Source organism: Oncorhynchus mykiss, chromosome 17 (assembly GCF_057628025.1).
Source record: "Oncorhynchus mykiss isolate SJ-2025 chromosome 17, ASM5762802v1, whole genome shotgun sequence".
Lineage (NCBI taxonomy): Eukaryota > Metazoa > Chordata > Actinopteri > Salmoniformes > Salmonidae > Oncorhynchus > Oncorhynchus mykiss.
Window position 1 is genome coordinate 18,885,619 of NC_143038.1, and position 27,831 is coordinate 18,913,449.

The window sequence follows — 27,831 nt, forward strand, 5'->3', positions numbered from 1 at the left end:
ATAGTATATGTAGTATATATTTTTAATTTAACCTTGATTTAACTAGGCAAGTCAGTTAAGAACAAATTCTTATTTGCAATGACGGCCAACTGGGGAACAGTGGGTTAACTGCCTTGCTCAGGGAAGAACAACAGATTTTTTTACCTTGTCAGCTCGGGGATTCGATCCAACCCCCTTTCGGTTACTGGCCCAACGCTCTAATCACTAGGCTGCATGCTGCCTCAAATATAACTCACAGTTGCACCAAACATTTGTAATAAACTTTATTTTTATTTATTGTACAAGACTTTTGTGGTTCAATGGGAACTGAAGCAGGTTCCATAAGCAGACTCTCATCACAACTATAGCTTACAGAAGGTTTTGGTCTCAGAATGAAATGAAATACTTATGATACATTTTCATCAATATCACAATGGCAGTGTTAATCTATAAACCATCGTGCTCAGATCAAGTGCATCAACATTTTTTTCTCTTTGTATTTGAGGTCATAACTGAGCTTGAGGATATCATTCTAATTATGTCATATTTACTAAATATCCGGTAACATTTTGTGGTATGTGAATATGACATAATGTATGTCCATTTGGAACTGAATCTTAGGCCTAAAGGCAAAGCATAAATTGCAAAAACATACCTAGCTAGATGGCTTGTAGAGGTCTATATTTAAAAACAAATTACGCTGGGTTTTTGTTGTAGATACTGCACATGCATTTCAAAATATGCTTAAGTTCCTTCAGTAAGCATTATTGATTCAGTCAATTACATTCAATCTCCAAGACACGAACATGATAAGATAACACAAATATTTGGCAGAAGCATAAATCGTTTTAAGTAGATTGTGGATCGCTTTCCAAAAACGCATTTTTCAAACACTGATTGCTAAGCTCTCTTATTTTGTGATGATTTCAATTCAAAATACACAAACATTTACAGATATGTAAGGCATTGGAAGGCATAGCAGCTTACTACAATATCAAATAATGTAAGGATAAACCTATGCAAATTCAATTACGACTGAACAGTGTTGGCTACAATTAAATAAGCATCTGCAAGACTGAAAACTTTGAGGGTGTAAGTGCAAACAAAACAGTTACCGAAAATCATGTCACCAAAGGTCATACTAAGCAGCTTCTTCAAACACAAAGATAAATATAACAGAAAAGGGAATCAATGCTTTTGAAAATAAGAATTGAACTCAGATATCAAGCAATAATTGTGACATAGTCAATAGATGTGATTATAAATGCTAAATATTTGTGGGCCAAATATAACATTGGTTGAACATTATTTTTTTCATTCTCCTTACACCACTTATGGTACTTGGAGAGGGTCAGGACTGGTCAGATTCGTAGTTTGAGTCTATTGTTAACCCAACATTTCCCATCATGCAGGAATATAACATCCATAGACATACAGTGGCAAGAAAAAGTATGTGAACCCTTTGGAAATACCTGGATTTCTGCATAAATTGGTCATAACATTTGATCTGATCTTCATCCAGGTCACAACAGACAAACACAGTCTGCTTAAACTAATAACACACAAACAATTATACGTTTTCATGTCTTTATTGAACACACCGTGTAAACATTCACAATGCAGGATGGAAAAAGTATGTGAACCCTTGGATTTAATAACTGGTTGATCCTCCTTTGGCAGCAATAACCTCAACCAAATGTTTTCTGTTGTTGCGGATAAGACCTGCACAACGGTCAGGAGGAATTTTGGACCACCTCTTTACAAAACTGTTTGTGTTCAGCAATATTCTTGGGATGTCTGGTGTGAATTGCTTTCTTGAGGTCATGCCACAGCATCTCAATCGGGTTGAGGTCAGGACTCTGACTGGGCCACTCCAGAAGGCATATTTTCCTCTGTTGAAGCCATTCTGTTGTTGATTTACTTCTGTGTTTTGAGTCATTGTCCTGTTTCATCACCCAACTTCTGTTGAGCTTCAATTGGAGGACAGATAGCCTAACATTCTCCTGCAAAATGTATTGATAAACTTGGGAATTCATTTGGCCGTTGATGATAGCAAGTTATCCAGGCCCAAACAACTCAACTGTAGTATCATCTGTCCACAGAATATTTTGCCAGTAGCGCTGTGGAACATCCAGGTGCACTTTTGCAAACTTCAGATGTGCAGCAATGTTTTTTTGGACAGCAGTGGCTTCTTCCGTGGTGTCCTCCCATGAACAACATTCTTGTTTAGTGTTTTACGTGTCGTAGACTCGTCAACAGAGATGTTAGCATGTTAGAGATTTCTGTAAGTCTTTAGCTGACACTCTAGGATTCTTCTTAACCTCATTGAGCATTCTGCGCTGTGCTCTTGCAGTCAACTTTGCAGGACAGCCACTCCTAGGGAGAGTAGCAACAGTGCTAAATTTTTTCCATTTATAGACAATTTGTCTTACTGTGGATTGATGAACATCAAGGCTTTTAAAGATACTTTTGTAACCCTTTCCAGCTTAATGCAAGTTAACAATTCTTAATCTTATGTCTTCTGAATTCTCTCTTGTTAGGGGCATGGTTCACATCAGGCAATGCTTCTTGTGAATAGCAAACTCACATTTTGTGAGGGTTTTTTATAGGGCAAGGCAGCTCTAACCAACATCTTCAATATCGTCTCATTGATTGGACTCCAGGTTAGCTGACTCCTGAGTCCAATTAACTTTAGGAGAAGTCATTAGCCTAGGGGTTCACATACTTTTCCCAACCTATACTGTGAATGTTTAAATTATGTATTCAATATAGACAAAAAATAGAATAATTTGTGTGTTATTAGTTTAAGCACACTATGTTTGTCTATTGTTGTGACTTAGATGAAGATCAGATCAAATTTGATGACCAATTTATGCTGAAATCCAGGTAATTCCAAAGGGTTAACATACTTTTCTTGCCATGAGATAAAGGACATTTTTTTAAATGAAAGATGTTCCTTTGACATGAAGGTCAACTATCCCTGTGTTTGGTCCCAAATTGCATAAAATGTCAAATGTACCACAAGGCTGGAGATTTAACACCAGGTTCATGTGTGAACCTATCTACTGTAATAGATCTAAAACGCTAACTAAAGAGATATTTTTATGAAAAACCATCAACATCTAATACACAAAACAACACAGTCCATTTTGACTGAAAATCACGTGAAATGTACAGTAGGCAATAAGGTCAATGTTTATGTAAAACGTAAAAAAACGAAGCAAAATCAGGAATCAATATAAGGAAAGTGAAAGAAGAATACTGCGTTAGCGGAAACCTTTTCAGCTAAAGTCCCGGTTGATGAGTATCATGGGGGCGACCAGGGTCCAGACATAGAGGGTGAGACACACCCAACTGGAGCTGATCTTCACCCAAACCGCCGGCCACTTGCTGGTCATGGCATTGTATTCTGCATCAGGACTGTATAGGAAAAAAAGTAAGATTTCTATATTAATATCTGAACAAATGTAATGGTGTGGATCTTTAAGAGAAATACCTATGGTTGAATTGTATTGCGTTGCAGCATTGCTGTGTTGCTTTGCGGTCACTTTCATGTTAGAGAGCTAGAGCTGCCTTGTGTTGCGTGAGAGAGTTTAAATATAAATGTTGAACTATAAAAGATGTGAAGAGGCGACTCCGGGATGCTGGCCTTCTAGGCAGAGTTGCAAAGAAAAACCCATATCTCAGACTGGCCAATAAAAAGAAAAGATTAAGATGGGCAAAAGAACACTTGACAGAGGAACTCTGCTTAGAAGGCCAGCATCCCGGAGTCACCTCTTCACTGTTGACGTTGAGACGGGTGTTTTGCGGGTATTATTTCTCAAACTAGACACTCTAATGTACTTGTCCTCTTGCTCAGATGTGCACCGGGGCCTCCCACCCCTCTTTCTATTCAGGTTAGAGACAGTTTGCTCTGTTCTGTGAAGGTGGTAGTACACAGCGTTGTACGAGATCAGTTTCTTGGCAATTTCTCGCATGGAATAGCCCTCATTTCTCAGAACAAGAATAGACTGACGAGTTTCAGAAGAAAGGTAATTGTTTCTGGCCATTTTGAGCCTGTAATCGAACCCACAAATGCTGACGCTCCAGATACTCAACTAGTTTAAGGCCAGTTTTATTGCTTCTTTAAGCAGGACAACCGTTTTCAGCTGTGCTAACATAATTGCTAAAGTTTTTTTTTTTTATGATCAATTAGCCTTTTAAAATGATAAACTCGGATTAGCTATTGGAACACAGGAGTGATGGTTGCTGATAATGGGCCTCTGAACGGCAATGCAGATATCCCATAAGAAATTAACAATTTCCAGCTACAATAGTCATTTACAACATTAACAATGTCTACACTGTATTTCTGATTAATTTGATGTTTTTTTTAATGAACAGAAAATGTGCTTTTCTTTCAAAAACAAGGACATTTGTAAGTGACCCCAAACTTTTGAAAGGTAGTGTATATACTGTATTCTATACTATTCTACTGTATCTTAGTCTATGCCACTCTGACATTGCTCATCCATATATTTATATATTCTTAATTCCATTCCTTTACTTAGATTTGTGTGTATTTGGTATATGTTGTGAAATTGTTCGATATTGCTTGTTAGATATTGTTGCACTGTCGGAACTAGAAGCACAAGCATTTCGCTACACCTGCAATAACATCTGCTAAACACGTGTATGTGACCAATAACATTTTATTGAATTTTATTTGGAAGTCAACTTCACTCCAATCCAAATCTGCATAACCAAACTTGACACCATGGCTGTGTCTGAAAATGTTACTAGCTGTCAAATACTTGCTTCCTCCGTCCTTATTTCCTCAATTACTTTTAAAGCTCATTGGAGAAGGATGTGTGAGGGAGGGACCTTGGATCCTCTCCAAGGTCTGTCAAGAACAAATCCTCAAGGGGGAATTAAGGAAACAAGGATGAAGGAAACAAGGGCGTTGGAAGCAAGGACTTGACAGCTAGTAACGTTTTCAGACGTAGCACTTTCACGACGTTGGTAATCGGTGTAGTTTGGCCTTACTGACCTATACCAGTTGGTGAGAGTCATCATGATGTAGAGCGAAGCCAGGAAGAGCATGAAGTGGAAGAAGGAATAGCTGTACTGGACCATGTCCCTCTCGTTGTCCTCCACACGCCCGGGTCCATTCCTCTCCGTACCCGTCCCTCCCACCTCCTCGTCCGGTGTGCCCGCGTTACTCTCCTCCAGGGTCACCGTGTCGTTGGAGGCCATGGTCAACTTGTTCACCTGGCTGGTGTTGGATGAGCGGATGCTACAAGGACGTGAGCATTTACAATCATCATAAGAATTACAATTCATGAGAAAATCTAACATTTACAATAACTTCGAAAGCATTTATAAGCATTTCTAAATATTTATAAGCATGTATAATTCAATAAAGTTACAATGAAGTATAACCAAGATTAGATTAGATTAAAAAGTCACAATCATGGATTGGATTGATAAAGCCCTTTTCAGAATGCTCAAACTGAAAACTGATATTCTAATTCCATGAACGGGGGGGGGGGGGTCACCAGTCACCAAATCCACTGATACTGTGTAGCAACAACAAATTGACATTACTTATATTTCCCAAACCACTATGTGCTATAGCTGTATCAAGGTCTGCCTTGCGGACCAATCATACCTGGAGTAGAGGATGCATAGAACGAAGATGGCCAATCCCACGATGCTCTGGGCGTCCCACCACTGCAGATAGGGAGAGGACAGGATGGGTTCCTCGGTGCCGATGATCACCACGGCCGTCTGGTTCTTAATCTCCAGAGGGGCCAGCGTGGGCACCAGTGTCTGCTGGAAGATGCTCAGCAGGCTGGGGTTGCATGTCCGGTCTAAGAGGGGTATTTAAAATATTTTAATATTAATAATTACTTTTTTAAGAGGGGGTGGTGACTTTTGAGTTTAACTCGAGCTGAACAAAACACATTTGCATTTAGCGTGGAGAATGGCGATGTGTTTGCAATTCACGGGCAAATGTTTCAAAGAATGTCAGTCTGACTGAGAAGCTATTTGATTGTTCCCAATAATTATGAATATGATTGCATTTAAATGGTTAGATATATGAACAATGAACTGTTAATTTATTTGGTATTAATGAATAATGAACATAGATGAACAAGTCAGGGAGGCAGTGCTGTTAGGTCAGCAGCTTGTATAACAGTGGCTCTGACCAGGCTCGTTGGTCATGGCAGACCAGGTCAGATACATGGTGTACATGGTCATGATGGAGGACTGGAGTAGACCAGATCGGGGCTGGGATTCCTAAAAAAAAAAAAAAAAGTAACTGTGATTTACAAAGGGATACCAAACATGGAAATGCTGTCTGACTAGGCCTCAGTGGGGGTTTCTCCACGTAGCAAAGGGAGGATGGACCTCCGTTTTAAAACAACAATAAAAACATAATCAAAAATCCTCCTTGTAATAAATATTTAAAAAAATACTTTTCATCTGTTAACCGCCACAAGTTTTTAAATCATCAGCCGCTACTGGCAGACGTGTGTTATAATTAGGGCCTGGATTTGTTCTTGACCACATGACATTTTAGGATGTACTTTAAGCTGTACTAGGCCCACTGTGACATTTTTGATCATTTAAATTAGGCTGCGGCTGCGCCTTGCATCACAAAGTTGGTCACAACTCAGAATCAACTGAATATGAGTTGAAACTTAGTTTAGGCACGTCTCTCCACTAGATGCACACTGACTCTTGCAAATGGGTGGCAGGGTAGCATAGTGGTTTGAGCATTGGGCCAGTAACCTTAAAGGTTGCAGGTTCAAATCCCTAAGCTGGCAAAGTGAAAAATCTGTTGATGTGCCCTTGAGCAAGGCACTTAGGCCTAATTGCTCCAGGGTTGCCGATGATAATAGGGAGAGTTGGGATATCCAATTCACACGTGTATTAATACACCCTTGTACATGTGTGAAATAGGACAAATATAAGCACCCACCAAATCAGTGAGCATTCTTTGTGTCAATGGTGTGCCCTTTGTTTATCAATTCCCCGTTAAATGTATACTCAGTATTGAAGTTTCTGTTAATCCCCGCATTTCCCCAGTAATCTAGAATGTTTGGTTATGGTGACTTCTGCTAATTCATTGAATATAATATTATTCATTTACCATTCTCATTCTCGTAGTGGACACGTTGTTTGGAGCGCTCAATAACTGTGCAACACTTTTGATGGAGAAGCTTAGGTTTATTTCGTTCTATTTACCAGTTTTCTGGCAATTTCTTAATTATCTTTGTTTGGAACACGTCTGGTTTCCCTGTTTTGTCTAATCTTGTGTGAGCACATGCGCTTAAGCGCGCATAGATGTACCTGGCCTGCGTGCCAGGATAGGTGTGGCTTATGGTATTTACAGTGCCTTTAGAAAGTATTCATAACCCTTGACTTCTTCCACACTTTGTTGTGTTACAGACTGAATTCTAAATGGATTACATTTATTATTTTTCACACCCATCTACACACAATATCCCATAATGACACAGTGAAAACATGTTTTTAGAATTTTGGGCAAATGTATTGAAATAGAAATACAGAAATATCTCATTTACATAAGTATTAACAGCCCTGAGTCAATACATGTTAGAATCACCATTGGGAGCGATTCCAGCTTTGACTCTTTTTGGGTAAGTCTCTAAGAGCTATGCACACCTGGATTGTACAATATTTGCCCATTATTCTTTTCAACATTCTTCAAACTCTGTCAAATTGGTTGTTGATCATTGCTAGGCAACCATTTTCAAGTCCATTTCAAAGATTTTCAAATAAATTTAAGTCAAAACTGTAACTTGGCCACTCAGGAACATTCCTCAGGAACATTCATTGTCTTCTTGGTAAGCTCCTGTGTAGATTTGGCCTCGTGTTTTAGGTTATTGTACTGCAGAAAGGTGAATTCTTTGTGGAAATGTGGAGAGCCGACTGAACCAGCTTTTCCTCTAGGATTTTGCCTGTGCTTAACTCCACTACGTTTCTATTTTATCCTGAAAAATTCCCCAGTCCTTAACGATTGCAAGCATACCCATAACATAATGCAGCCACCACTATGCTTGAAAATATAGAGAGCAGCACTCAACAATGTGTTGTATTGTATTTGTCTCTGGTTTACTGACCCCTGCCTGCCTTGACCTGTTTATTGCCTACTCCTGTTGGAATATTAATCTATTGTTGATTCAACGTGGTCTGAATCTCGGTCTTACCTTCAACCCTGATAGTACGAACTGGCCATGACTGACCCAGCACACCCGGACCAGCTGCGCAATGCCATCTCCTCCCAAAGAGCCTCCATTGGTAGGTACGAGGTATTGCTTCGTGGGCTGATGGAGGGGGTCCAAACGTTGGCTGAGCGCCATGCCCAGGCGTTGGACATGTTGTTAGAGCAATTCCGTGGGTCGTCTGGGGGGCAGCCTGCCACAGTGGTAACCCCACCGCCACTCAGCAACTTGCCGGTTAGCAGCACCGCCCCACCGGCTACTCCACCTTCCCGGGAGCTCCAATTACCTCCTTCAGAATGCTTTAATGGAGAGCCGAGCACTTGTCGGGCGTTTCTAGCTCAGTGTGCCCTCATTTTCGAGATTCAGCCCTCCTCCTTCCCCTCGGATCGCTCCAAAATAGCCTACCTCATAACGCGGTTGTCTGTAAGGGCTCTCAACTGGGCTACCGCCGTATGGGAAAAGCAGCCGGTCATATGCTCGAGCCTGGAGGGGTTCGTAGAAGAGCTGAGGAAGGTCGTTGATGCCCCGTTGATGCCCCAAATCAAATTGGAGGGCCTGTTGTACGGACCTCTGGCATTCTCTATGGGGGTGCCACAGGGTTAAAATCTCAGGCCGACTCTTTTCTCTGTATACATCAATGATGTCGCTTTTGCTGCTGGTGATTCTCTGATCCACTTCTACGCAGACAACACCATTCTGTATACTTCTGGCCTTCTTTGGACACTGTGTTAACTAACCTCCAGACGAGCTTCAATGCCATACAACTCTCCTTCCGTGGCCTCCATCTGCTGTTAATTGCAAGTGAAACTAAATACATGCTCTTCAACCTATCGCTGCCCGCACCTGCCCGCCTGTCCAGCATCACTACTGACTTAGAATATGTGGACAACTAAAAATACCTAAGTGTCTGGTTAGACTATAAACTCTCCTTCCAGACTCACATTAAGCATCTCCAATCCAAAATTAAATCTAGAACCGGCTTCCTATTTCGCAAAACAAAGCATCTTTCACTCATGCTGCCAAACATACCCTCATAAAACTGACTATCCTGACTATGATGTCATTTACAAAATAGCCTTCAACACTCTACTCAGCAAATTGGATGCAGTCTATCACAGTGACATCCGTTTTGTCACCAATGCCCCATATACTACCTACCACTGCGACTGTCACGATCGCTGTCTTGAAAATGACCGGACCAAGGTGCAGCGTGGTGAGCGTACATTTTCTCTTTATTTCTTTAAATGTCGCCAACAAAACAATAAACAACAAAAACGAACATGAAGCTCCGTGAGGCTATACCTGCATCAAACGAAGACAACTACCCACAAATACAAAAGGAAAAAAGGCTGCCTAAGTAGGATTCCCAATCAGAGACAGCTAGCTGTCTATCGTGTTCTCTGATTGGGAATCATACTTAGGCAGCCTTTTTCCCTCCTGTGTTTTGTGGGTAGTTGTTTTCTGTATAGTTTATGCACCTTACAGAACTGTTTAGGTTTTTTCACTTTGTTATTTTGTTCAAGTGTTTTGGTTAATAAAGAATCATGAACACTTACCACGCTGCGTTTTTGTCCGATCCTCATTATGACGAGAGCCGTGACAACGACCTGTATGCTCTCATTGGCTGGCCCTCGCTTCATATTGGTTGGCTCCAGGTCATCTATAAGTCTTTGCTAGGTAAAGCCCATACCCTATCTAAGCTCACTGGTCACCATAACAGCACCCACCCATAGCACACGCTCCAGCAGGTATATTTCACTGGTCACACCCAAAGCCAATTCCTCCTTTGGTTGCCTTTCCTTCCAGTTCTCTGCTGCCAATGACTGGAACGAATTGCAAAAATCACTGAAGCATCAGCTGTCAGAGCAGCTCACAGATATTGCACCTGTACATAGCTCATCTGTAAATAGCCCATCCAACTACCTCATCCCCATATTGTTATTTATTTGTTTTTCTCCTTTGCACCCCAGTATCTCTACTTGCACATTAATCTTCTGCACATCTATCACTCCAGTGATTAATTGCTAAATTGTAATTACTTCGCCACTACGGCTTATTTATTTCCTTACCTCCCTAATTTTACCTCATTTGCACACACTGTATAAAGATTTTTTCTATTGTTTTATTGACTGTAATTTTGTTTATGTGTAACTCTGTGTTGTTGTTTGTGTTGCACTGCTTTTCTTTATATTGGCTAGGTCGAAGTTGTAAATGAGAAAATGTATTTTTTAGTTTTTGTTGAATTGTCTGAAGTCGGTGCAACCAGCCCCGGGACGTCTTCCTGGGCCCTCTGAGGTGGTTCCGGATCTCTCCGCCATTCCCTCGGAGTACCAGGATCTCCGGGAGGTGTTCAGCAAGTCCCGGGCCATTTCCCTTCCGCCGCGCCGCCCCTATGACTTCGGGATTGACCTTCTCCATAGCACCACGCCGCCCCAGGGGCATCTGTACTCGCCTCCAAGGCTATGGAGGACTACATTGGGCACTCTCTAGCTACTGTAATTATCCATCCCTCTTCCTCTCCCGCTGTCTTGTCCTTCATCTCCACGAAGAAGAACCCTGCGTCCGTGCATTGACTACCGGGGCTCAGTGACATCACTGTAAATAACCGTTATCCGCTACCACTCTTTTCCTCTGCCTTTGAGCTGCTCCAGGGGGCCACTGAGTTCTCCAAGCTGGATCTACGTAACGGCTACCACATGGTGTGGATACGAGAGTGGGATGAGTGGAAGACCGCCTTCAACACATCCAGCGGCCACTACAAATATCTGGTCATGCCCTTTGGCCTCACCAACGCCCCTGCTGTGCTCCAGGCTCTGATGAATGATGTTCTCCGCGACATGCTGAACCAGTTCGCCTTCGTCTACATTGATGACATCCTCGCCTTCTCCAGCGTCTTCTGGAGAACCAGTTGTTTGTTAAGGTGGAAAAGTGCGAGCTCCATCGCTCCACCATTCCCTTTCTGGGCTACATCATCTCTGCTGGGAGTGTCAACGATGGATCCCGAGAAGGTGAAAGCGGTGGTGGGTTGGTTTCAGCCTACGTCCAGGGTGCAGCTCGTACCCTTTGTATACATCACACCTTCCATGTGTCCAGAGTCAAACCCATGTCTCACAGCCCTTTTTCTACCGTTCTCTGTTTGTCTGTTGCCAGTTCGTCTTGTTTGTTCAAGTCAACCAGTGTTTTGTGTCTCAACTCCTGTTTTTTCCAGTCTCTCTTTTCTCACCCTCCTGGTTTTTGACCCTTGCATGTCCTGACTCCGAGCCCGTCTGCCTGACCACTCTGCTTGCCCCTGACCCTGAGCCTGCCTGCCTGCCGACCTGCACCTTTGCCCCCCTCTCGATTACCGACCTCTGCCTTACCCTGAGCCTGCCTGCCGTCCGGTACCATTGCCCCACCTCTGGTTCACTGACCCCTGCCTGCCTTGACCTGTCTATTGCCTCCCCCTGTTGGAATATTAAACTATTGGTTATTCGAAGTGGTCTGCATCTGGCTCTTACCTTCATGCCTGATATGTGCCTTTGTAGTGACTGGGTGCATTGATACACCATCCAAAGTGTAATTAATATCTTCCCCATGCTTAAAGGGATATCCCACTCAATATTCGCTTATTTTCTTCCAATTGGTACCCTTCTTTGCGAGGCATTGGAAAACCTCCCTGGTATTTGTGGTTGAATCTGTATTTGAAATTCACTGCTTGACTGAGGGACCTTAAATATCATTATTTGTGTGGGTTACAGGGATGAGGTAGTCATTCAAAAATCATGGTAAACACTATTATTGAAAAATTAAAGGAGAGCTGCACACTCTAGGAGCTCAGATGCAATAATTGAATAACCAACGTTTCGACAGACAAGCTGTCTTCATCAGGGTATATAACACTATTATTGCACAAAGAGTGAGTCCATGCAACTTATTATGTGACTTGTTAAGCACATTTTTACTCTTGAACTTATTTAGGCTTGCCACAACAATGGGTTGAATACTTGACTCAAGTTATTTCAGCTTTTCATTTTTGTACAAATGACATTATGATGTATTGTGTATAGGCCAGTGACAAAATAATCTACATTTTAATACATTTTAAATTCAGGCTGTAACACAACAAAATGTGGGAAAAGTCAAGGGGCGTGAATACTTTCTGAAGGCACTGTAAGTGCCCGCTTGGGTATGTTCTGGTCAGTTCTGTTTGACAATTTGTTTGGGTAGGATGCAACTGAGTGTAGTAGACCCCACCTGTTTCTTTATGCTTAGGACAGGTTATGTCTGATAGGAGGCTTTTTTCTTTTTCAATACTGACGTTTTGAAGTCAGATATTTGTAAATATATCTACTTGTGAATTGATCACCGTCATCACCAGCGCTGTCTAAATAAATACAACATTAATTTCCACCTCTACCTCGTGCTGATTTTTTTTTGTCCTTGCGACTGCTACAAGGTCCCTATTTTACACTCTAATAGTCCTATCTGTTGAATGAGGGCTCACCTGTACTCTGGGCATGACAGACACAACAGAGGCTACGGCACAGAGGAGCAAGTTGAAGCTGATGAAGAACTTGTTGAGTAGACAGCCCTCTGACCGAGTGTAGAACATGTACATCAGGATGATAACGATAAAGGCCATGACGTAGTTGAGTCCAGTTACAGCGAGCAAGGCTAGAGACGAGAGGATAGACCGAATCAGATTCAAGTTGCGTTGTTATTATGAAGCAGAACATATTCTGTCTAAGAGCATTATACACAGTGTGAGCACTATTGACACCTGTACTTACTGTATGTTACGGTTACCATTTATTTAGCTGGAATTTACTTAATACAGTAATTACTCTTTTGGAATCATCAAATAATTACTGTTATGTGCTATTGTGGTGAATTAATATCACTTGCTTTAAAAAAAGGTGAATACTTGCTAAAACATCAAATTAAACCTCCCATCAGCATTCCTAATCACCAAAACATCATTCATTTGGCTAATCATTCTGACTGTTTGAGTGTGTGTGTGTGTGTTTATGTTCTTTTCACCCCCTCTTTCATTTTATTGCTTTACTGTTTACTAAGTGTGCTGCGATCGTAAGTGGATTTAAAAGTGGATTTGATTTGCCAGGAAGACTCACCTGCGTACCAGCCCCTGGAGTTCCCTCTCTCCATGTTGTCCACCCAGGATTCATTCCAGGAGTGGGCAAAGTCCACCAGCAGAACCAGCTGGATCAGGATGAAGCAGAACGCCCCACAGGTACCCACCACAAACCACGCTACACGCACGCACGCACGCACGCACGCACGCACGCACGCACGCACGCACGCACGCACGCACGCACGCACGCACGCACACACACACACACACACACACACACACACACACACACACACACACACACACACACACACACACACACACACACACACACACACACACACACACACACACACACACACACACACACAGAGATAGAGACCATCATCACATGACACTTAAAAAAAGAAAGAAATGAATTATACTTTTTTTACTACCTTTTCTCCCCAATTTTGTGATATCCAATTGCAATCCAAATGCGATCTTGTCTCATTGCTGCAGCTCCCCAACGGGCTCGGGAGAGGCGAAGGTCGAGTCATGCGTCCTCCGAAACATGACCCACCAATCCACGCTCCTTAACACCCACCGGAATCCAGCCGCACCAATGTTTCGGAGGAAACACCGCTCAACTGATGATCGAAGTCAGCCTGCAGGCGCCTGGCCCACCAGAAGGAGTCACTTGAGCGCGATGAGTCAAGTAAAGCCCCCACGGCCAAACCCTCCCCTAACCCGGACAATGCTGGGCCAATTGTTCGCCGCCCTATGGGACTCCCGGTCACGGCCGGTTGTGACAAAGCCTGGGAAAGAACCCGGGTCTGTAGTGATACCAATCGGGAGGCCCTCATCATTATATTACACGTATCAACAAGCAGTTTCTAAAAATATTACTATTACATGATTATCATTGTGTATATCAATAATTAATAGTGTTAATATTACACTACATTTTAATATCAAAGACTAATTGTATATCACTCATGTATGCTGATTGTGCATGGTATGCATGGTCAAAGGCTGCATTAAAAAATCATAATAATATACAAATATCAACTATCACAAAATAATATATGACCGAAAGGATTTAAATTGTGTCAATCTTACTGCGAGTAAAAGGCCCTTCAGGAATGTAAAAGGCACCGACTGTCACGGCAACCATGGCAGCCACCTTAAAGAACCAAAACCTGGGGGGGAGAGAGAGGTCATTTATCAAGTAGTAAATATACGTGAATAGGCTTATGATGTCTAGCTGCTACGGAAAACTCTAGTTCAGTTATTCTCCTCGGGTTCCTCGGCACGGTGGCCTGAAGCACGTTAGTTGAGTGACCCGTTGTGTATGAGATTATTTCACTAATATTGCCCTTGGTTGCGGCAGTGCGATAATCATATGACTGAAAGTTGTCAGTGTCTTACCAGTCCCTCATTGTGAGAATTGTTAAGTTACAAGCAGTGTACATGCTTTTTTGAGGTAGCACATTACAATCGTACCTGTATACGGGTTGAAAATTGCAGATTTGGGCACTTTTTTAAACTTCTTTGGGATAGGGGGCGGTATTTTGACGTCCGGATGAAAAGCGTGCCCAAAGTAAACTGCCTGCTACTCAGGCCCAGAAGCTAGGATACGCATATAATTGGTAGATTTGGATAGAAAACACTCTAAAGTTTCTAAAACTGTTAAAATAATGTCTGTTAGTATAACATAACTTATTTGGCAGGCGAAACCCAGAGGACAAATCTTGTTGTTGACTGTGTTTTCTATTGGTTTTCTATGGGAAACTAGATTTATGAGGCACCTGGTTGCAGTTCTTTTGGCTTTCACGAGATGTCAACAGTCTTTAGAAATTGGTTGATGTTTTTCCTTTGAGAAATGAAGAAGTACGGCTGTTCAGACTGAGTGTCAAGCCAAGTGTACTTTAGTTTGGTGCCATGCGCTCCACTTTGATTTTATCCGCTATTGAACACAGTGTATTCCATCTTAAATTTGATCGATTATTTACGTTTTAGGATACCTAAAGTTGGATTAGGAAAGTTGTTTGAAATGTTTGGACCAAGTTTACAGGTAATTTATTAGATAATTTGTAGTCATGTTGGGCGAGTTGGAACCAGTGTGTTTCTGAATCAAACACGCAAATAAATGGACATTTTTGGGGATATAAAGAAGCAATTTATCGAACAAAAGGACCATTTGTGATATTTCTGGGACATTTTTTCTGGGACATTTTGGAGTGCCAACAGAAGAAGATCTATCAAGGTAAGGCATGACTTATATCGTTATTTCTGACTTTCGTGTTTTTGAAATCTGACATGGTGGCTGGATTAACAAGAAGTTAATCTTTGTTTTTATGTATTACACTTGTGATTTCATGAAAGTTAAATATTTATAGTAATTTAATTTGAATTTGGCGCTCTGCCATTTCACCGGATGTTGTCAAATCATTCCCGCTAAAAGGATTTGACCCCTAAGAAGTTTTAACCTTTATTTAACTAGGCAAGTCAGTTAAGAACAAATTCTTATTTTCAATGACGGTCTAGGAACAGTGGGTTTACTGCCTTGTTCAGGGGCAGAACGACAGATTTTTACCTTGTCAGCTCAGGGATTTGATCTTGCAACCTCTCAGTTACTAAGCCAATGCTCTAACCACTAGGCTACCCTGCCGCCCCATAAACACCTTAATTGGAACACAGTGGCTGTACAGTAACATGCTATACATGACGTAAGAGCCCTGGCTCTGCGCTTCACAGCGTTGTGTGGATTTTGACTGACAGACGTTCTGAACTTGAGCATCTCACGCGACAAGAAGTTGCCCCCATCCCTCCTGCTAGTTTGGCAAACTTGCACATACTTTATTGTCTGTAAATGCTGGGAAATTCTGTAAATTAAGGAGGAAATTGTATTTTGAAAGATGAGACGTTCAGGATTATAATAAATACCACTTTGATGTCATAAAAGCAAGCCAAACAGCCGTGAGTCCAAATGTGCACTTCACATTTACATACAGTGGGGCAAAAAAGTATTTAGTCAGCCACCAATTGTGCAAGTTCTCCCACTTAAAAAGATGAGAGAGGCCTGTAATTTTCATCATAGGTACACTTCAACTATGACAGACAAAGTGAGGGAAAAAAATCCAGAAAAAGTATTTGGTCACCTACAAACAAGCAACATTTCTGGCTTTCACAGACCTGTAACTTCTTCTTTAAGAGGCTCCTCTGTCCTCCACTCGTTACCTGTATTAATGGCACCTGTTTGAACTTGTTATCAGTATAAAAGACACCTGTCCACAACCTCAAACAGTCACACTCCAAACTCCACTATGGCCAAGACCAAAGAGCTGTCAAAGGACACCAGAAACAAAATTGTAGACCTGCACCAGGCTGGGAAGACATCAACTGTGTGAGCAATTATTAGGAAATGGAAGACATACAAGACCACTGATAATCTTCCTCGATCTGCGGCTCCACGCAAGATCTCACCCCGTGGGGTCAAAATGATCACAAGAACGGTGAGCAAAATTCCCAGAACCACACGGGGGGACCTAGTGAATGACCTGCAGAGAGCTGGGACCAAAGTAACAAAGCCTACCATCAGTAACACACTACGCCGCCAGGGACTCAAATCCTGCAGTGCCAGACGTGTCCCCCTGCTTAAGTCAGTACATGTCCAGGCCCGTCTTAAGTTTGCTAGAGAGCATTTGGATGATCCAGAAGAAGATTGGGAGAATGTCATATGGTCAGATCAAATCAAAATATAACTTTTTGGTAAAAACTCAACTCGTCGTGTTTGGAGGACAAAGAATGCTGAGTTGCATCCAAAGAACACCATTATTGACATCCAAAGAACACCAGTATTGAGATAAACTTTTGTTATTGACCAAATACTTATTTTCCACCATAATTTGCAAATAAATTCATTAAAAATCCTACAATGTGATTTTCTGGATTTTTTCTCTCTCATTTTGTCTGTCATAGTTGAAGTGTACCTATGATGACAGGCCTCTCTCATCATTTTAAGTGGGAGAACTTGCACAATTGGTGGCTGACTAAATATTTTTTTGCCCCACTGTATCATGAAACTCATGTCATATACTGTAGTGTCAACGTTTATGATCACTATGCTCGATGTACAGTTACAAGATGACATGGTGTTATACCATTGGTTGTTCTGAACAGAATGAGCCTGTTTGTCTATTGTGATTTTTTTTTGGTGTCTTGGCACACACACCTGAATGCACTCATTACTCCTTTCTATGGGCACCAAATTGAAGATCTGTTTCCATTAACTACACTGTGAAAGCCTAAAGGTGTAATTTCGCATATTTTATAACTTAGCTACTCACGTTGGCAATAGACCAGGCTTTCAAATGATGCCCATCTGAACCAGATTGCGATTCATAATGGACCGTTTTTTTGGATTGTGTAAACAACATCAGTAATTGTGTGAGAGCGGAGACGCACGGTTGTGTTACAAACAAAACAACTACAAGTGCGCTTGCTCTGGTTCCTCAACGGCAGGAGGAGGAGAAAGCAAAACAACAACAAAAACGCATAGTTGAAGATTCTTCTTTGAGTCATAAAAGCTCCATGAAATGACTTAGGAACTGTGCACACTTTGGAGAGGTGTGTGGAGTTGGAGACACCGGTTAGTCCTCTCACTCTAACCCGTGTCATGTTTTTTGTCTTATGTTGCACCTACCAGACATTTTCCAGGAATATTCTTAACATGTTACTGGTGAAAATTACAGTAAATGTCAACTTAACATAAAATCAACAGTGTAATGTTTGGATTCAGTCTTGTGTCAAGTGAACTGTTGTGTCCTCACCTTTGGTCTAATAATTTTACCATAATCTCAAACTGTTCCCTTTCCACTGCTACCATGGTAATGCATAGGCTTTCCATATTTCTTCTGTAAGAAACATGTCAATTCAGCCCTATCCATATAGACCAATTCCCACAAGTGTAAAAGGTTACTAATAAAAGGTATTCAACGAAATACTGACTTTAAAGTCAAAGTTGGCATTTAAGTTTAATTACATGTATGTAGTAATAAGTAGCATGTGGGCCCTTATTTTTCTGATGGGTGCGTTGCGTTATGGGGTGGTTACCCGTTGTGGATGGCGGAGCGCGGGTCTCGACTGTTCTTCACGTTGATCATGATCAGAGCGAACGCCAGGAAACACATGCTCATTCCGAAGCACACCCGGTACACGGCTTTATAGCCCACTAAGATCGTACAGTTGATGTTTCCATTGATGCCTGCTCCGTCTTCACAGAACCCAGGAATCTACAGGCACAGACGGACATAGGCACAAACCATACAGGTAAGTCTTATCTACTGTCCATTTCCATAGTCTGGCTGTGCGAGTCTGCAATTCAATAACATTACATTTCTGCTTTGGTACTGTAAATCAACAAGTTGGCTACTATCAGTACTGTACCACAAAACTGTCACAATTTATAAGTAGCCAACCATAGTCATTCAACATTCCCATTTGGAATTAATATATGTCAATGTTTCAATTTAGACAGAGTTGCAATGTTAATGCAACCTTAACATACAGTAAGGTTGCCTTTGAAGTTGCAACTCTGTGTGTAGGCCCCCACTGTTTTAGGTATGTGTGACTTGACTCTTTTCACCAATAGCCTCCCCATGTATTCAAGCATTATTAAAGTAACAAATGATCATTCACCATATACACAAACATCTACTGACACAGCATGATTCATCGTCTCCATAACACCTCCACACACACACACACACACACACACACACACACACACTTTATGTCTCACTCAGGAAGTGTGTGTATGAATTTAATTGATTGGCCCATCTCCTACCTTTTTTAACTGCTCGTCCACTCCTGGTGACAGCATGATACAGGCTATAATGGTCCCTAGCAACAGGATGAAGGCGTATATGACTCGCGTTACCGTGGAGTTCTTGCTCTGGGGACAACATCTGCACAACAAGCATGTCGCACTGCTACACAGACACGGCACCTAGAGGGAAATAGAGGAGGGAAAACCATTGTCAAACGTTCCTGTGCGGTTGTAGATAGAGGGGAAAATCATTGCGAAACGTTCCCCTAACATTGTAGGTCAGCTAGGGACAAGCCAGAGTCAGTGCAGACACTGAATGGACTGATTAACCTCCGTCTTGGCACTTGAAACACTACATACTGCAGCCTGAACCTAATCCAAACACAATAAAAACAAGTCAGCAACTGTCTTTTTGACCGTGGGGGTAAAATCAAGTGTACTTAGGATAATTCGAGATATTGCTGTTACTTACTTATTCAACCAAGACAGAGAAACAACAAACATGTCTAATCCACCACAACAGTGATACAACACTGTTACAGTAACCATTACAAAGGCATCACGGCATTGTACCTTTAAGACACCTGACTCTGTCAGCCCTAAGTAGCCTACTAGCTTGTAAACAACGTAATACCCCAGGCAGACAGACACAAGGGCAGCTTAGCCATGGGTAGCCAGAATATGGGCAAGCCGGCAAGACAAATCTTTTACACATGACTGATGAGAACCCTGACCTGTTCACCGGATTTTCAACTCTCTAGAGACAGCAGGAGCAGTAGAGATACTCTCAATGATCGGCTATGAAAAGCCAACTGACATTTACTCCTGAGGTGCTGACTTGCTGCACCCTCGACAACTACTGTGATTATTATTATTTGACCATGCTGGTCATTTATGAACATTTGAACATCTTGGCCATGTTCTGTTATAATCTCCACCCGGCACAGCCAGAAGAGGACTGGCCACCCCTCATAGCCTGGTTCCTCTCTAGGTTTCTTCCTAGGTTTTGGCCTTTCTAGGGAGTTTTTCCTAGCCACCGTGCTTCTACACCTGTATTGCTTGCTGTTTGGGTTTTAGGCTGGGTTTCTGTACAGCACTTTGAGATATTAGCTGATATAAGAAGGGCTATATAAATACATTTGATTTGATGAGGCCATCCTGTGGTTAACATTAACTTGACCTGCTTTAGCTGGGTCAATGTGGAGAAGAACCAGGAATCACAAGTTGACTGTCTAATAGCTAGACAGTTAAAATGGAGGTCGGGAGGCATTAGATTAGGCTTGTTGTTGTATGCGTTTGTTTCAATCCCAATACTACTCCCCAGCAAAGCCTAAATTCATATGTCTAGCGGCATGTACTAGAGTAGCTACTGAACGTCCTGGCCTACTAATGTTTTTGAAACTATTCATGGCAACGTTGTGTGGTGGATGTGTATTTGGTTGCTTGGCCGACACTTATTAGTTGGGTCTGAGATAAAGTACGACTGTATAACTTATCTCTGAGCTGCGCCCAATGCAGGACAAATGCCCCTTTGTCCTCTTGTTGTTACATCATAACATATTTTGCTCTAGTCTCTAGTCTAGGCTATAATATGACGATAACACTGTATGAGATTGACAGAGATACATGTATTCCATGTAGACTATTATATGTACGTTATTCCATATAGACTATTATATGTACGTTATTCCATGTAGACTATTATATGTTTGTTATTACATGTAGACTATTATATGTTCGTTATTCCATGTAGACTATTATATGTACGTTATTACATGTAGACTATTATGTACATTATTACATATAGACTATTATATGTATGTTATTCCATATAGACTATTATATGTACGTTATTCCATGTAGACTATTATATGTACGTTATTCCATATAGACTATTATATGTACGTTATTCCATGTAGACTATTATATGTCGGTTATTACATGTAGACTATTATATGTACGTTATTCCATGTAGACTATTATATGTACGTTATTCCATGTAGACTATTATATGTAAGTTATTCCATGTAGACTATTATATGTAAGTTATTCCATGTAGACTATTATATGTACGTTATTCCATGTAGACTATTATATGTACGTTATTCCATATAGACTATTATATGTACGTTATTCCATATAGACTATTATATGTTCGTTATTACATGTAGACTATTATATGTACGTTATTTCATATAGACTATTATATGTACGTTATTCCATGTAGACTATTATATGTACGTTATTCCATATAGACTATTATATGTACGTTATTCCATATAGACTATTATATGTACGTTATTCCATGTAGACTATTATATGTACGTTATTCCATATAGACTATTATATGTACGTTATTCCATATAGACTATTATATGTACGTTATTCCATGTAGACTATTATATGTTCGTTATTACATGTAGACTATTATATGTACGTTATTCCATGTAGACTATTATATGTACGTTATTACATGTAGACTATTATATGTCGGTTATTACATGTAGACTATTATATGTACGTTATTCAATGTAGACTATTATATGTTCGTTATTCCATGTAGACTATTATATGTCGGTTATTACATGTAGACTATTATATGTAAGTTATTCCATGTAGACTATTATATGTACGTTATTCCATGTAGACTATTATATGTAAGTTATTCCATGTAGACTATTATATGTAAGTTATTCCATGTAGACTATTATGTACATTATTACATATAGACTATTATATGTACGTTATTCCATATAGACTATTATATGTACGTTATTCCATATAGACTATTATGTGTACGTTATTCCATGTAGACTATTATATGTACGTTATTCCATATAGACTATTATATGTACGTTATTCCATATAGACTATTATATGTATGTTATTCCATGTAGACTATATAGACTATTATATGTATGTTATTCCATGTAGACTATTATATGTTCGTTATTCCATGTAGACTATTATATGTACGTTATTACATGTAGACTATTATGTACATTATTACATATAGACTATTATATGTGCGTTATTCCATATAGACTATTATATGTACGTTATTCCATATAGACTATTATATGTACGTTATTCCATGTAGACTATTATATGTACGTTATTACATGTAGACTATTATATGTTGGTTATTACATGTAGACTTATATTATATTGCTCCACATACATATTATGGCAACAGTTTAAGCATGCCATGGTCTTTGTTTTTGGACTAGGACAAGGCAGCAAGCACTGTTAATCCAATTAATCATGAGTAGAGCAGATGACTACTAGTAGCATGATTAACCCTTTAGGACTTGTAGACTATTACTATGTGTGTATTGTGGGCTACTTGGGAGAGGAAAATAGTTTGTTTCCCTTTTCCCTATGAAAATGTATATTCTAGTCTATAACTGTGAACACATATTGAGACCTGACATTTGTGGAGACCAGAGCAAGCCAGAGCAAAAGCAGAGGCAAATCAAAACCTTGTTTTTCACACAAGCAGATACATAACCAAGTCCTAGTCAATCACATAGGCTACCACCATTCGAGTCCGCTAGTTTAGGTAATTCGTTTCAAGATGAGTGGCAGGCGATTGCGCCTCCTCATGATTCTGACCTGTTGCTTACGTCACATCATCCTGACAACCTTGTATGAGTTCAGTCGAAGATTGAGATACTAAGCCATTCTTTATGTTTGTCACATATGTCAACCCGGTTCTTGTGCACAAATATGTTCGTGATATCATATGAGAAGAAACGTACCCAGCTTGCGACGGAAAAGGCCGCCAAAACAGCTCCCATAATATTCCAGTTTCGGCAAAATCTATAGCGCTTTTCTTCCAGTAACGGCACCCGTTACTTTTCTGTCCCTCCAGGTTGAATTGTAAATGTAGATACAATTAGAGTACCAACTTTAGAAAATTGTAAATATTTGAATTAAACGATTTTGTTGTCGTGTCGTACAGGCGAGCCCTACTTCTTCAACTCGCGCAATCGTCTATGCTTTCTTGGTTACTGCAAACAGGGATACTTGGGACGTCCACACCCTAAATCCTAACCTTAACCATTATCCTTATCCTAACCCTAACCTGAACAACAACCCTTACCTAACCCAAACCTTAACCTTTACTTTAACCGTTATAGATGTCAACTTCAGCGGGGGACGTCAGAGTATGGACCTCTAAAGGATACCGCATAGCAAGGTGCGTGCTTTCTTTGCGGTTAATTATTTTTTACTATGCGTAACACAGGATGATGTCATTACGTTAACATCAGTACAGTCGATGCAACGTCGATGTTGTTGTGGCTGTGAATTCGAATGTAATTTTACTTTAGAGGGAACCTTGTTGCAATCGGAATCATCCCGTAATGCTGTCTGATATTGGTGTAAAATCAAACGTTTGAATTCCAACCTCAACATACAGTTTAAGCTACAGTTGGCATTTTATTTAGTAACCTACACAAACACAAATCTGTCATTAATAAAATGTAAATATTAATGATTTCCTCTGTGGAGGCTAATTGTCAGATGTAATTTACACGATCTTGATTAAATATATTGTAGACCTAATAAAGCTTCCATTCAACATCCCATGAGAAAACAACAACAACATAAAAAAAAACATATGTTGTCAACTTTAGGATGACATGTTAGCCTTCATGAACCCGAACCATACATTGGTAACAGTTCATTTGAACTGTACGTCATAACATGGTCATAAACATGACATAATAAATGTAAAAACCTGTCATTACATCTTATGTGACAAGGCTGTGTCATTTTGTAATCGTTATAACAGGAGTAATTACTTAAGTTGACCAAACAATATTACTTACCCACTTAAGTAATTTTATGCCAATATTATGACACTGTTATGACGTTAAGTTCATAAAAAGTGTTACTAATAGCTACAGGGCATTCGGAAACTATTCAGACCCCTTGACTTTTTACACATTTGTTACTCAAGCCTTATTCTAAAATTGATTAAATCGTTTTCCCCCCTCATCAATCCACATCAAATTCCCCATAATGACAAAGCAAAAAGAGGTTTTTAGAAATTTTTGCAAATGTATAAATAAAAATAGAAATATCCCAATTTACATAATAACTATTCAGACCCTTTTGTTGTAGCACATTTTGCAGCGATTACAGCCACGAGACTTCTTGGGTATGACGCTACAAGCTGGGAACACCTGCCCGAGTTTCTCCTATTCTTCTCTGAAGATCCTTTCAAGCTCTGTCAGGTTTGACGGGGAGACACAACTGATTGGCTCAAACGCATTAAGCCGCACCAATGCGCCGGAGGAAACACTGTCCACCTTGGTTAGCGCACACTGCGCCCAGCCCGCCACAGGAGTCGCTGGTGCGCGACCTAACCCGGACCTCCCGGTCGCGGCCGGTTACGACAGAGCCTGGGCGTGAACCCAGGGACTCTGATGGCACAGCTGGCGCTGCAGTACAGCGCCCTTAACCACTGCGCCACCCGGGAGGCCCTTACAAATAAACTTTTAACAAAGCACACCTGTTAATTGAAATGCATTCCAGGTGACTACCTCATGAACCTGGTTGAGAGAATGCCAAGAGCATGTAAAGCTGTCATCAAGGCTACTTTGAAGAATCTCAAATATATTTTGATTTGTTTGGTTGTTATTTCATAGTTTTGATAGTAGTTTCTATTATTTCTACAATTATTCCACAGTGTAGAAAATAGTAAAAAAATAAAGAAAAACCCTTGAATGAGCAGGTGTGTCCAAACTTTTGACTGTTACTGTATATATAATTCAAAGGCAATGATTGATACATTTACAAAAATGTACCTTAGATCATTAAAAGTCCATAGAGGACATATTAATTTAAAAAATGGTTTCCTCATTATGTTGAGATCATGACTGATTTATCTCATGATCACTACATAACAAAAGTTGTTTTGTTGAGATCACAAGATAAAACTGGTGATCACAACATAACAAAAATGTGGACACCTGCTCGTCGAACATCTCTTTCCAAAATCATGGGCATTAATATGGAGTTGGCCCCCCCTTTGCTGCTATAACAGCCTCCAATTTTCAGGCCAGTCAACTTCTTCCACACCGATCTCGACCAACTATTTCTGTATGGACGGGGGCATTGTCATGCTGAATCAGGAAAGGGCCTTCCCCAAACTGTTGCCACAAAGTTGGAAGCACAGAATCATCTAGAATGTAATTGTATGCTGTAGCGTTAAGATTTCTCTTCACTGAAACTAAGGGGCATAGCACGAACCATGAAAAACAGCTCCAGGCCATTATTCCTCCTCCACCAACCTTTAAAGTTGGCACTAAGCATTGGGGCAGGTAGCGTTCTTCTGGTATCCATCGGGCTGCCAGATAGTGAAGCGTGATTCATCACTCCAGAGAATGCGTTTCTAGAGCTCCAGAGTCCAATGGCGGTGAGCTTTACACCACTACAGCCGACGCTTGACATTGCGCATGGTGATCTCACGCTTGTGTGCGGCTGCTCGGCCATGGAAACCCATTCCATGAAGCTCCCGACAAACAGTTATTGTGCTGATGTTGCTTCCAGAGGCAGTTTGGAACTCTGTAGTGAATGTTGCAACCGAGGATACACGCTTTCAGCACTAGGCGGTCCTGTTCAGTGAGCTTGTGGCGGCTGAGCTGCTGTTGCTCCTAGACGTTTCCACTTCACAATAACAGTTGACCGGGGAAGCTAATTTGAAAGGGTGTCCACATACTTCTGTATATATAGTTGTCAATCCTGAACGATAATTCTTCACGTTTTACTGGTTTTACACGTTTTACTATCATTTGATTGATCTCAATCAGTTTCATGGGAATATGCATTTAGATCTTGAATTACTGCTTTGTGAGCGAATTAGAGCAGATGGTGTTAACAAACTCTTAGTCTTCTTGTATTTTGTTTTAATGAAAGACCATACGCTCTGCTGAGTTTTGGCGCATGAGAAGAAAATTGAGACTATTCAGTTTTGGCTAACTGCTAACCATCCTAAAATCTTGTTAGAAATTAGGAGGTGTTTTTTGGTGTAACAGTAACGTTATAGGCCCTACTATCCTATACTATTATATTTGGTTCTCTTATGTAAAATATTAATTAATCATTATGTGATCTTACAAGCATTGAATCAAGCATTGACTCGCTTCGATCTAACTTTGCCAAACAACCACCATTGTGAGAAGTGATACTCTTCCACTGGCAATAACAATAATAAGTGATGAGGAGGACAATTAGGCATAGGCAACAGATCTGGATGAGTGTTATTTTAAACGATGGGAGCCCTTCGTGGTACTGAAATGACAGCGCCAGGATCACGCAATGATGTTAAAGAAGATGAACCAACCTGTGGTGCTGAAGGACAGCTGAATGATAGCTCTGCCATTTGGCCAGTTCAGAAACAAACAATAGTATAAAACTATGTGGTATACCAATTTGCAGGCTATACCCTAAGCATTTTTGCTTGTTGCATTGCTGACGCCATTTCCGGTCACAACTTGCAGACTTGTTTACGTGTTTCTGTGCGTTTTGTGCGTTTTGATGCCAACCTTACTTTGCTACCTGACAACTTTATGGTTTTTACTTTTTAATTCCCGTTTATATTTCAGTTTTTTCCCTCAACTTTTTCACTCCAGACGCTTTATCTGGACGTGGTTCGTCAGAACCTCCAACAGCAGAAGCTAAGTAGTAACATTAACATGATGCCTTCTAATTGCAGTCACTGTACTCATAATATACAGGAGAACGATCGCCTTACGGAGAAGATAGCTGTGTTGCAAGCGCAGCTTCAGACACAATCGTTGGGCAAGGGTAATTTCAGTGTATGAAAGGATGAAACAGCGTCTGTGCCACCAGTAAGTACAGATAGTAACGTTAGTATAAATCCCCTCGCACGGTCCCCGCAGCCGGACAACTTTCTCATGGTTTCTGGAGGGTAATGCTGTAGGAATGCTCAACCGGTGTCGCTCATTCAGTCGACAGAAACTTTCAACCGGTTTTTCCCATTAAGCAGCGAGTCGGAGTCCAAGGCCAAGCCTTCTCTTGTCTCTACTCCTCCCGTTACGGGGTCTGAGACGCCGAAGCTTCCCACCATTAGCTCTGACAAATTGAAAACCCTAGTCATTGGCGACTCCATTACCTGCAGTATTAGACTTAAAACGAATCATTCAGCGATCATACACTGTTTACCAGGGGGCAGGACTACCGACGTTAAGGCTAATCTGAAGATGGTGCTGGCTAAAGCTAAAACTGGCGAGTGTATAGAGATATTGTTATCCACGTCGGCACCAACGATGTTAGGATGAAACAGTCAGAGGTCACCAAGTGCAACATAGCTTCAGCGTGTAGATCAGCTAGAAAGATGTGTCAGCATCGAGTAATTGTCTCTGGCCCCCTCCCAGTTAGGGGGAGTGATGAGCTTTACAGCAGTCTCACAACTCAATCGCTGGTTGAAAACTGTTTTCTGCCCCTCCCAAAAGATAGAATTTGTAGATAATTGGCCCTCTTTCTGGGACTCACCCACAAACAGGACCAAGCCTGGCCTGCTGAGGAGTGACGGACTCCATCCTAGCTGGAGGGGTGCTCTCATCTTATCTACCAACATAGACAGGGCACTAACTCCTCTAGCTCCACAATGAAATAGGGTGCAGGCTAGGCAGCCGGCTGTTAGCCAGCCTGCCAGCTTAGTGGAGTCTGCCACTAGCACAGTTGGTGTAGTCAGCTCAGCT

General features: G+C 41.0%; 1 protein-coding gene and 1 pseudogene across 1 annotated transcript; one reads left to right on the plus strand and one right to left on the minus strand.

Moving 5' to 3' along the window:
• Window positions 1-250: 250 nt before the first annotated feature.
• LOC110493912 (serine incorporator 1) lies at window positions 251-23,351 on the minus strand. The gene is made up of 10 exons (XM_021568511.3): window positions 22,858-23,351; window positions 19,115-19,276; window positions 18,382-18,560; window positions 14,386-14,465; window positions 13,325-13,462; window positions 12,697-12,866; window positions 6,171-6,261; window positions 5,630-5,831; window positions 5,009-5,254; window positions 251-3,399 (listed from the first exon to the last, which is right to left on the minus strand). The coding sequence occupies exons 1-10, from the start codon at window positions 22,894-22,896 to the stop codon at window positions 3,261-3,263; spliced, it is 1,446 nt and encodes a 481-aa protein (XP_021424186.1). The 5' UTR covers window positions 22,897-23,351; the 3' UTR covers window positions 251-3,260.
• LOC149975851 (uncharacterized) lies at window positions 23,239-27,741 on the plus strand (annotated as a pseudogene).
• Window positions 27,742-27,831: the final 90 nt, after the last annotated feature.